The 12,127-nt window shown below is 40.3% G+C and overlaps 1 protein-coding gene across 1 annotated transcript; it reads right to left on the bottom strand.

Annotated features, from left to right (window-relative positions):
- Positions 1 to 278: 278 nt before the first annotated feature.
- Positions 279 to 5,276, bottom strand: LOC146613455 (uncharacterized). The gene is made up of 5 exons (XM_085378124.1): positions 4,855 to 5,276; positions 3,862 to 3,961; positions 3,732 to 3,777; positions 3,402 to 3,654; positions 279 to 2,265 (listed from the first exon to the last, which is right to left on the bottom strand). Exons 1-5 carry the CDS (start codon positions 5,140 to 5,142, stop codon positions 1,012 to 1,014), a joined length of 1,941 nt encoding a protein of 646 aa, XP_085234250.1. The 5' UTR covers positions 5,143 to 5,276; the 3' UTR covers positions 279 to 1,011.
- Positions 5,277 to 12,127: the final 6,851 nt, after the last annotated feature.

Here is a 12,127-nt window from a genome sequence, read left to right as displayed (position 1 = left end):
GCTTTTTCAATGATCTTACTTAAAAACGGGAGATTTGAGATCGGCCTGTAGTTGTTCATTTGTGTCTTGTCAAGATTGTCCTTTTTCAGTATAGGTTTGATTACAGCAGTTTTTAGTGATTCTGGAAACACACCTGATAATAAAGAAAAGTTGACGATCTGTAACAGGTCTGACTCTAAAGTCTTTGAGACCTTTTTGAAAAAACTTGTTGGCAGGACATCTAAACAGCAGGAGGAGGAGTTCAGTTGACCTAAGATGTCCTCCAGGTCTTTGCTGTTAATAGGTTGAAACTGTTTCATGGTGTTTAAACAGTTTTTTGGTGGACACAGTACATATCCTGGATCTGCTGTTGATGTACCAATTGCTTGTCTAATTTTTTGGATTTTTTCAGTGAAGAATTTGGCAAAGTCATTGCAGGCCATGGTCGAATGAAGTTCAGCTGCCACTGACACAGGAGGGTTTGTTAGCCTGTCAACTGTAGAAAATAAGACCCGAGCATTATGGCTGTTTTTAGTGATGATGTCAGAGAAGTAGGACCTCCTTGCATTCCTCAGTTGTAAATTATAATTGTGAAGTTTCTCTTTATAAATGTCATAATGTAAACTTATATCATATTTAAAGATTAAATAAAATAAGGTTTTCTCATCAAATAAAAACCACATGTTGTGGCAGAGCTAATATAAGACTGGAAACTGACTGTATGTAGTGATAAAAATAAAAACAATGGAAGTTCATTCTTACATTAGCGTCATTTTGATTCTGAATAAATACTGACTTGCTCTTCTTCAGGCAAGCAGTGCCATAACGTTCGATCAGCTTCCATCTGTTTGCAATTCACCTCCACATCTGTTAAGATAAAAAGGCTTCGGAAAATCAAACAACAGTGTGGAACTCCCTATAAAGCAACGATTTCATGCATGTACTGAATTATATCAATAGTGGCTGTGTAGTGTGATCCTTCTGTTTTTACATCATTAAAAAAGACAAACAAAAAAACAAAAACCACAGACTTCAGACCACCAGGCCCTTCTTTGATCTTTCTCTCCGTTTCTTAACAGTCTTCTGGCTGCTGCACCTCTTCTTCTTTGCTTCTACTTCTGGGTCAAAATCAGAGTCACTGTCACCGTTTGGTCGCCTTCCCAATGTCTCCTCCTCCTCCTCTTCTTCTTCTTCCTCCTCTTCTGTCGAGTCAAAGGATAAATCACTACCTGACTGCTTGTCCTCGCTCCCCTCATCACCGGAGCCTGTTTTCTTTAACTTCTGTACCTTTGATTTGATTCCTCTGGGCCTGTCCGTGCTTCTCCTTTTACTTTTCGGCTTCATTGATCTCTCCCTCTGAACCTTCTGTTTTACTTTCACACTGTCAAACTCAGAGTTCACGTCTCTCTTTTTCTTGTTCCTCTTAGCATCATTTGCCCTTTTATCCATCTGCTGAAGTCCAGAGCTGGACGTGTGGTAACGCTGGACGTGACTTTTCAAGCTCACGTTGTGGTTGAAGCACATGTCACAGAGCTGACACTTGTACGGCCGCTCCCCGGTGTGCAGACGCATGTGGGACTTCAGGTGGCTCGTCTGGTTGAAGCCACGCTGGCACACCGAACACTTGTACGGTTTCAGTCCTGTGTGCACAACGGAGTGCCTCCTGAGACGATGTATGTCCTTGAAGTCAATCCCACAGACTCCACATTTGAACTCCCTCGAGACTCTGTGCTTTGCCAGGTGGCTCCGGCGTTCTTTACTGGTGGCGAATGTCTTTGGACAGTCGGGACATTTAAAGGGATCTTTTTTATCCTGGTGGGTCAGCTCGTGCCTAAATTTGTCCGCCCTGGTTTTGAAGGTGACATAGCAATACTTGCAAGGATGCTCGTACGTTTCGTCGTGGATTTCGCTATGATTTCTTAGAGCAATCTCAGAAACGCACCTTTTCCCGCAGATATTGCAGGAGTAGGGTTTTATTTTGTGCTCGCATGTGTGAGGCTTCAGGATGAGGAAAAAACGTCCGCACTCTGTGCACAGCTCATTAATTTCGAGGCCACCCGGGGATTCAAAATCTTCCTCTTCGCCTTCATCCTCGGTTTCCTCCTCAGACTCCTTTGTGAGCTCGTCAGCCACCAAAAGTTCCTCCGTGGGATTCCAGTCCCCATCTGAACTCATCCCACCTCTATTGCCTTCCTCTTCGTCGTCTGAAGGATCGCTTTTTTCATCGCTAAAAGTGACGGCCTCAGACAAAGCCACAGCGCCGGCGTTGTCGTCTCTTAGCGCTGACTGTGAATGACAAGAATGGCAACGTAGCATTTGGGAAACTTTTTCAAGCCTGTACAGCAAAGAGTTTTCATGAAAAATGACTAAGACAGAGGTGCAAGCAAAGGACAAAGTATCATTTCTATAAGTGCTTTTTTTAAAACTGCAATTCAGCAAAAGCGCGGGCAAAGACACAAAAAGCAGAAAACAGATACTTTTTTGTTCCAAATGGAATAATAGAGACGCAGAATTTGCATCTTTCTGAGAGAATTATTACTTCTGAGAGCCAAACAAATTAAACGCATGTATGACTCTCAATCCAAAAAAAAGTAGCTTGATTAAATTGTGAAGTGATGTGAGATCTTAAGAGTTGCTATTTGCACCATCACTTCTGAAGAAACTCCCAGAAACTAAGTGGGAAGCTCCTATCATGACTACGTGAAGCTGGCTCCAAAAGTGAGTCAATCCCTGTCATGTCTTAAGTTAAAATACCCGGCTTTAGAGAATTCAAAATAATTTTACAGACTGCTACCAAAACGGTTTTGATCTCTATGGATAGTTTTCTCGTTTACAACATCTGCAAGTGGGAGAATTTTTTATAACTAATCCGTGTGAATAGTAAGGGTTAGGGGCGTGGCCACTTTGATTGAGTGTGCTGACACAGGCAGCTGTAAACCCGTTGGTGTCTGCAGCGGCGTCACATCTGCTAATTGGAGTCACTGTGTTAGTGGTCTTGCGTGTTCCTTTTGGGGCGCCTGCTACATCCTGCTGTATAGTATAACCCATCCAAGAAGTCTGTACTTCAGAGTGAAACACAACTATTGTTTTTGGTTACATTATAATTCAAAATTGCATCCATTTTGAAAGACAGGTAGGCTGCTCTAGTCAGCTGTTTGAATACACTTTTTTTGAAAGACTGCTTTCTGCTAGCTAAAATAAGCATCTCAATTCATATCATTAAGCATTACCAATGCAATCCCAACCATAATGCGTGACATTACGGCGGATACAGCTATCTTTTAGTCTATGATATTTAATGAAATATGTCATATTAAACTTTTTATGAGTCAAGTCCAGTTAGGAATCATAAAATAAACACATTGCAAACTTCTCTGATGACCAAGTTTTCTTTAGTAGACAGTAAATCAGGTTAAACCTACCAGCTGGGTCTCTGGGGTTCCCTCTGTGCCTCTTGTCAGGCGTCCATCTTCAGCGGCAGGGAGAGGGGCACTGACCTGACCATTCCGCTTGTTTTTGTAGTCGCACTTATGGCATCGTTGTTTCAAGATGATGAGCTCCCCATAGGTTACTTTCACTGCCTGGAGTTTGTCTCCACATGTTGGGCACTTTTGGCCAAACACCTTCAGGAGGCAATTTTCATTCACCATGTATTTGTCGTTCTGAAGTGCAGGCCTGAAACACAAGAATACAAACAGTCAGACGCGTCATGATGTCACATCTTCAAACATGGTCAGAAATGTGGAACTTACAATTCCTGGTTCGAATCTGTGTCTGGAGTTTCAGGAGTGAGAGCATCTGAAACATTGTGGGGGACAGGCTTGAATACAACACTTTGTCACACTTTAGATTTTTAATGGTGTGATATGGACACTTTCTTACCTCTCAAGGGGCATTCTGTTATTTCAGGGGAACAAGTAGAGCTCTTACATAATTCTAGGTCATCACACTGACTATCTGCATCTGTGGTGGTAACAGGTTCCTACACAAAAATCACAAAAAAACACAAAAGCTTTCAGTCAAACAAAGCCACAAACAGTTAACAAGCATGCGTTTTTTGTCTATACCCATCAATGTATGGATTTCAAAGTAAAATTGCTCTTCAAGTGACTCATTTCAACAACCAAAAAAATTTAGCCTGTCATTGATGAAATAGCAATAATAAAACACAAAACAAAAATTTATGTGAAAAAAAAAATCAAATTGCAGATAACAGAAATATTGAAATATGATAAACTTGTCTTAAAATAGCCACGCTTAGAATTGCAATTCAAACACCGTGTAAAGCCATTAAAAATAGTTAATATGTCACTTAATATACTTTAGATCAACAGTATTCATATACGCAATTTCGGATAGCTTTTGATGTTGTTGATCTTTAGTAAAATTAGTCTGTGGAAGCAAATCTTTCCTTCTAATAGATGGATAGTGGAAAAAGTAAAGTCTCTTTACTTTGAAATACAAAATCAAACTGACTTATTGATTGATATTGACTGAGTAACTCGATAAGGGTGTGTACTGTGGATCTAAAATAAAATTAGTCTGTGGAAACAGGACGTTCACCTGTAATGGCTGTTCACGACTTAAAATCTTAATTAAAAAAATAAATCAGCTTTCATTATTTATGTTTAATTTTGAAATGAATTCATTTTCTATAGTATTTTGGCATTTATGCCAGACTAAACGTGTGGTGTGGGCTAACATAGAAATCACATTCATTTGAAAGTCGCTTTTATTTTGTAAACACGTCTCAGTTTCTCTTTCCGTAATACACAGTATATAGGTATAACGCAAAGCAACGTGGAAGCTGGCTTGGGAGCAGTTTTTTAAAGATCCGGTGAAGTCCAGCAACAGGTGATCCCTCAGCTGACTTACCTCATCCTGTGGGCTCTCCACGGGTTCCTCTGGCTCTGTGTTGACCCACAGTGAGGGGACAGCACCGGGCTTCAGCTGCACCGAGCCACTCAGAGCCAAGCTCACGAAGCAGTCATCTGTGAAGTGTTCACTGCAAATAGTGATATCAGTCCAGGACGATTCTTTTAGTCGCTGCTTGTTGACTTCGAACAGAAACAGGACCCACTCCAGTCTCCTCTCCGGGTCCTCTGGTAGCCTGAACCGCTGCACATTGTGTCGCCACGAATCACAACCAACGACGGAGCACATGCTGGGCTACAGATGTGACCCTCCAGTTGTAGAAGTGGTCGGACAGCGTTACGTTTTAACGCTCGCTTGCTGTAGCTGCCACATTTTAACATAAACAACAATGGCAGGCTAATGGCTAAGTAAGCGAATGTTGTGCTAACAGAACTGGCGTGGCTCTCTGGCTGGGTTCGCTTGGTTTGGCGACCAGCGTATCCCGGCTTAACAAGTAGATGACGCTGGCATTTCTCGTCACTTAGGTAGAAAACTTGCACAGCTCCACAAATTAAAAATTAAAAAGACTAAAACCAACACTGAAACTATTAAAAAAAAAACTAAAGTAAAACTAGACATTTTCAAACAATCAAAGCTATATTAAAATCAAGAAATGATTTTTTTTAAAGTAATCAGAAAATAGAAAACTATACTATAATAACTGGTATTTAAAAAGTAATCAGAAAATAGAAAACTATAATAACTGGTATGGTGGCCTTTAACACAGTTGTTACACAGCATTTCTAATATGGGTATTAAAACACTGGATATTTCCAGTGTAAAAGCACATGTGGAAAACAGTCTGGTCCTGTGTGCTACTGTTACATGCCCCAGGAGGATAGCTTTTTCTTTGTGAAATAATGCCTTCTCTGTCCTGATTGGGTGCTGCTGCTTGAATCAAGTCAATCAGCAATCGGCAGATCCCTATATAACGTTTGTGAAGCTGTGTTTCTGGGCCTTCTGGCCATTTTCACTGCCATACATGTGCAGGCTCACATGCCTTTGATTTGTATTTTTAGCCTTATGTGACTTTGTTCAGACTGCCTGTAGGGGAGAATTGCTTTTGTAACGTAATCCCTTGTTTTCTACTGTTTATGTGCTGGTTAGGTTGGCTATCTTTGTATATTTTGTTTTCTTTGGCATTGGGCAAGTTCCTTTTATTTTCTGTTAGGGATGTTTTGTTTGTTATGTTGGCGTTAGCTCTCCCTTGAGTTAAATGTCAGTCTGAACCAAAGTTTTAAACTAGCAGAAAATAAACCTTTAAAAATGCCATCTTGACTCCTCTTTCACTATTTTAACTTTATGTTATTCCCTCCTATCTCTTCGGCTAGCCAGGGGATGTAAAAGACACATTAAGCTGTTTCTGAATAAATCATTAGCTCAGTATTTTTAGTTCATTGTTTCAAATATCCTGATTTGTTGTTGGTCTTACTACTGTTTTTACTATTGGACTTTTTCCTTTTTTTTCAGCTGGGTCAATGTCGCAGTCAAATTTTTCTTCTCCCACTAGATCTCCTTTTGCTTCATGTCTTCCTCCTCCTTCTCCTGCTCCTCCTCGTCCACAGTCACTCTGTCCCATTAGCCAGAGCACCACCAGCGCTGCCGTTTTTCTGTCCAGGAGTTGCCGTGTGATAACAGGGGATGTGATTCTTCAAGATCACATTGTCATTGAAGGATTGATCGCAGAGCTGACACTTGTAAGGCCGCTGCCGTGTGTTCAGGCGGATGTGGGATTTCGGGGGGTTGGCTGAAGCCCCGCTGGCTTTGGACTGTAGGAGAGAGCTGGAGTATCTTGAGGAAGCCCATGCAAGCACAGGAAAAATGTGCAAACCCCACACAGAAAGGCTCCAGGCAAATGTGAGGCTCAAGCCAGCATCCAGGATTATTACAGTTAACTAAAACTAGATGTGTTAACTTAAGAAGTCAGAAATTAATCAAGTGTAACATTAACTGTATGCAGTTTTGTGGCCTGACTTTCCCACCTGGTAGGTGTAGTCGCATTAAGGACATCACTGCTTTAAGACGAAGAGCGCTCCATGGGTGACCTTATCCCTTTAACTTTACATTTACTGAACAGCTGGAGGCGTTTTCATTCACAATAAACTTCCCCCTCATCTTTATACATGCTAATCTTAAAAGAAAATATTGAAGCCAACTGGGAAGCGCATTAAACCTGCATTCTATCTCAAGGCCACCAGATGGCGATACTTGAGGCCGCAAAAAGACTTCTGATGCTTTTGAGTATTTGCAGACGTGTGACCGCTAATCATGTTACACACAAATGAATAAGGCACTCAACACACAGACCTGCAGACTGGTCAGTGTCCCCATGCTAACTGTTTCTAAGGAAAAAGGTGCATTTCCCAACTGGTAGTACACCTCTGTGTGATTGCTTTGTAACTAGCATAGTTTGTATGAAACCGACTGACTTTTCTACAAATACTGGCCAGCTGTCTTTGAGCTGCAGTGAATCAGTCAAAAGTGTGACACAAATTAGTAATGAGATGGTTAGCCTTTAAAGAAGTTGCTCCTTTCGAAACATGTCAGCTGCAGCTCTGAGGCACAACTTTTACTATGAGGGTGAACCGTCTCTATTTCTGGTTTATGTCATACTTTCTCAATTTTACTACTGCTGGTTGAGTACTTGCAGACGAACGTGAGAAACTACAGCCTATCTACTAGCAGCTAAAGCAGTCACTAAGTTCTTAGTGTAGCAGCTTCTTTGCAACCATTTTCACCCAGTGACAGCTAATAACCTCCAGGTACCACTGGCAATCATTTGGGGAACACACACTTTTCCAGTCTCCTCACTCTTCTCCAGAGTCGACTGGTCACACAACTGATCACAGAGCACATTTTCAGTTTCTTAAACCTCTTGCACACCTTTATAAAACCTTAATAACACCAAAACGTCAACTGGTTTTGCAGTTTTTACACCTCAGCAGTGATAAGCTGCCGTGCCTGTTGCCGTAGCAGCGAGAGCTTGTGGGCGGGGTTTTAATGGTGGGTTCGAGTGATTTGTTGTCTGGAGTACACCGGCCAGTACATGGATCAATTAATGATTTTATAGAATTTTATAGAATTGTTTTGATATATATATATATATATATATATATATATATATATATATATATATATATATATATATATATATATATATACATAAGCAGATTTTTACAGTCATTGGTCTCAATGAGCACTCACTGGACACTTCATTTGGTACACCTTGCTAATAGTCATGGCATAGATTCAACAAGGTGGTGGAAATCACCTCAGAGATTTTGGTCCATATTAACATGATAGTATCACACAGTTGATGCAGATTTTTTGGCCATGTCTACATGCATAAATCCACTGAGCTGCTGCCATGTGTTGGGCTGATTAGTTTATTATTATTATAGATTATTTTGATTAATGAGCAGGTGAACTTCTATACTTCTAAACCTAGTAAGGTGCGTGTAAAGCGAGTGAGTGTATGAAGCAGATAGTACTACCACAGTTAATGGTATTACCTTAAAAGGAAAATAACAAATATAGGTTCTGTGACAAACAGAATAAAATATGCACCTTATTTGTAATTAAAATAAAAGCACGCACTTTCCGCAGACGGCAGAGCTCACAGAATGGCTCTAATTTAGATTGGCAATGATTATTTTTGAGTCTGAAAAAAAAGAGTTCAGTCCTTTAGAAAAAAAATATGCAGTAGATTTGCAGGTTTGTAAAAACACCATTAGGTGGTGCTGTTCAGCTTTTGCCTCTACCTCAACACACTGTAAAACTAGGATGTCACGGCCACTGCAGAGTAGGTGTGATATCATGACATAACTGAAGCTTTACATTTCAAAAGACTAATGCAAGAATTACCACAAACCAGGGGGCAACTCCTTATCCAACAATGAGTGGCTGCATTGCTGTTTAAGCTGCTCTTTGAACTTTAGAAGTTCCTATGTGCCTCAAAGGACATCTTGGATGGACAGAAGAAGAGAAACCACTGGCCAGTTTGTGTGCAACCATCACTGTGCATTTTCTGTGTTAAGACATCCTGTTCTCCATGTAAAGAAACAGATAATTTACAATAGATGGCACAAATCAGCATATAAATAATCCTCAGAAATCTGTATTTTATTTGCCTTTTTATTGCCCAAAGAAATATTTGATTATGTATAAATATCCTATTCAGACACTTGAAATTCCATAGTTGGGGTCTACATTAAGCTGAGGGACTTTTTCAACTGCAGAAAGATCCTTTCTAGTCACCAGCTTTAGTAAATAAGCTGACCTCCTGACCAAGTGATTATCTAAATTATAGCAGCTAATGGTGATTAGTCCACCACATGGACATGTGGCTGAAATACAGACGCAGGGTCACTTAAGTGGCCCCTGAACAAACAGGAAAGACACTCACAACTGCCGCTTTGTGCAGCAGGTGGTTGCTCTCCTGTGTCCCCTGTAGACATGACATGTAGACATGACACAAGTATTCCCAATATCCAAACATTTTTAAGGCATGAGAGAGTAAAAAAAAGATATAATGGGGATTGGTGGATTTATTCTCCCACTGGGTGTAAGGCCCCCAGCTTCCTGGGTAATTGAAAAATGATTTCACGTGTCAGCTAATGAGTGCAGCATATCTATGCCCCAAGGAGGCCAGTCAATCAATCTCTCATCAGGCTGCCTCAACAGTAATTTGTGTTTGTTGGTGTGTTTGCACATGCCTTTGATGTGCGTATAGGAGATGTTGTTTTTGTGTTGTGTATTTGTGTGTTAGATTAGAGCCATTAATTATGAATCAAGGACAGTCTGGTTTCCTCCTCTTCCCTGACTCATTTTGATATCCATTTTCAGCTGCAGGATATTTGCTGAGTGTGTTGAAACTTCAAAAGCCAGCTCTTGCTTGGAATGTGCCATTAAACTGTAAACATCAGGACAGGGCAATAAACCTACCAGCGTGCACGCACACACCTCCACAGTTTTCACAACTACAGACCCACTCTTTTCATGCCGACTGAGGTTCAATGTGAAGTTTCCATGTGACCGTGCCAAAGAAAAGAGGCAATAATGATCCAAAAAGTGTAGAAAATGTAATTTTCTTGGGTGTTTGAGCACAAAGGAATTTCACCCTTGACTCTCATTTACATTCTGTCCTCCTCCATCATACCAGTTCTGGGAAAAACAGAGCAAGCCGCGGTCGAAACATGTCAGCTGCCTTTCACATTTACGGAGGAATGTTGGCCGCGCTTCACAATGTTGTCAGTCAGTACGCCAGATAAGAGCTCTCAGTTCATAAATAAGATTGATGGCACCGCATACCACCAGTTCCTGCTCTGTGTTTTCCCATACAAGCATCTCTGTCAAAAGCATCTGTGCTATCTCACCAGCTCATATCCTCTCTGTCCAAGTCCAGGCTTGCTTAGGTGTTTTTACATGTTCCTCATCCACTCATTAAACCCACTACTGCAGGATATGCCCTGACTTCAGCTGCTCAGCTGCGTTCGAGTTTAATACTAGTTTGTTTGGGGGTATTGGTTAGGATATAGTTATATTGTATTTTAGCTACACATATTTGACATGCACTCTTAAATTCCAAAGTCTTACATTTCCTCATAGTTCATGGGTCTTAAAAAACTTAAACAACTGAAAATAAATAGTTCCACAGATTGTACTTTAGTCTTTCTGTTAAAAATCTTTAGGTGTAAAGTTGAAAGAATGTCTGGTTATTCCCTCAGTTTTTCTTTTATAAGCTTGTAAACCTTTTAAGATTGAGTATTCTTAAAAAGTAACCTGTGCACCGTCAAGCTCTCCGTTAAGGATACAGTTGCATTTTTAAGCCAAGTCAGGCCTGTTTGTCTTAAAGGAAAACATCATCTCATGTTGGAAACTATCTTGGCTATTGCACTTTGATTTTTTTTAAGCTGATCTGGAGGAATTAATTTCTAAAAATAAGCCATCCAAGGACTACAAACAAAAAACATCTTCTTGTAATGTATCATGGCTTTGTTTAACCCAAACCAATACCGTCCAGCCTTTTTGAATGCTTCCGCAATCCACAATGGCGCTGCTTTATTTTATAAATACAATACTATACAAAAGATTAGTAAGAGAGTACACATTTTAAAGCCATGCAATAGTGGTGTGTAAACACAATGGGAATAAAGAGAGGTGAGCGGAGAAGAAACACACAGTGTATCATGGGAAGTTCCCAGTAGGATAACTAAAGGATGTTTCAGGGTTTTCTCATCCAACAATAACTGTAACAAAGGAAAGCTTTAAGTAAAGACAGTGTCTGTCTTCTGAATCTAAAGTGGGCGCTGCTTCCACAGGAAAACAGCCTGATAGCTAAAGACTCTGCCTCCCATTCTACTTTTGGAAAACTGAGCAACCACAAGCCCGAATGATCTGATCCCACAGCTTCTCACACCCAACACATCCTTTTGTTTTCTTTTCTCTGTGAAGGGTTCGTGGTGCAAATGTAAATAAAGTTGCAGTCACTATTCAGCAAGTGAAACTTTATCAAATAAAAATTGTAATTAATTTTATGTGTAACTTCCTAATTCAGTTACCTTTTTTCCCCACATATTTGATATTTACAGGATGTGTTGTGGAATTGCACTTTTGTGAAACATCTTATAAAACAGATAGTAATTTTGGATTATTCAAAGGTTGCATTAAAGTCAGTGTGGTACAGATTAATGGGGGCTCCAGTGACGAATGTTGCTGGACTGAAACGGAGCAGGCTGTGGTGTTCATGGTCAATTTACAGAGTATATCTAAAGAATCGGACGGTTTGCTTAGGCTGCTGCCCCCGCGACCCAGCCTCGGATAAAGCGGATGAAGATGGATGGATGGATGGATGGATGGATGGACGGACGGTTTCAAAAGGCTATGTTTTTTTAAAGTAATGGACACAAAAATTTTAAAATGCATTGCCAAATATAAAGCTTTACATACAAAATGAACAATGTTCACATGTGCTCAGTGTGCTGTCTGGAAGCATAGCATGTGTCAATGTGAAACTTTTTGATATCAATGTGTTTAAGGTTTATGATGCTGATTAGATCAACTCATCAACCAACCCTTATAAAGCTTGTGTAAAGGTAGAATACCTTTACACAAGCTTTATAAGGGTTGCCATGACTGCCATTCGAGACCAAAGTGGGATAATGTGGAACTGTGAGGTGTTTAAGATATGATGGGCACTGGCAATTTAAGAGTTTAAGAATACTATTAGTGAAGT

Source organism: Diplotaxodon limnothrissa, linkage group LG18 (assembly GCF_057381915.1).
Source record: "Diplotaxodon limnothrissa isolate DT_005_m linkage group LG18, D_limnothrissa_male_GT1.1, whole genome shotgun sequence".
NCBI classification, from domain to species: Eukaryota; Metazoa; Chordata; class Actinopteri; order Cichliformes; family Cichlidae; genus Diplotaxodon; species Diplotaxodon limnothrissa.
Note: the sequence above shows the minus strand (reverse complement) of the source record. Positions and strands in the feature narration are given on the sequence as shown.

Coding starts and splice junctions, on each gene's coding strand:
- LOC146613455 (XM_085378124.1), bottom strand. CDS start 5,142: ATGTGCTCCGTCGTTGGTTGTGATTCGTGGCGACACAATGTGCAGCGG. Junction 3,962..4,854: donor TGGAGAGCCCACAGGATGAG/GTAAGTCAGCTG, acceptor ATTTTTGTGTAG/GAACCTGTTACCACCACAGA. Junction 3,778..3,861: donor AACAGAATGCCCCTTGAGAG/GTAAGAAAGTGT, acceptor ACAATGTTTCAG/ATGCTCTCACTCCTGAAACT.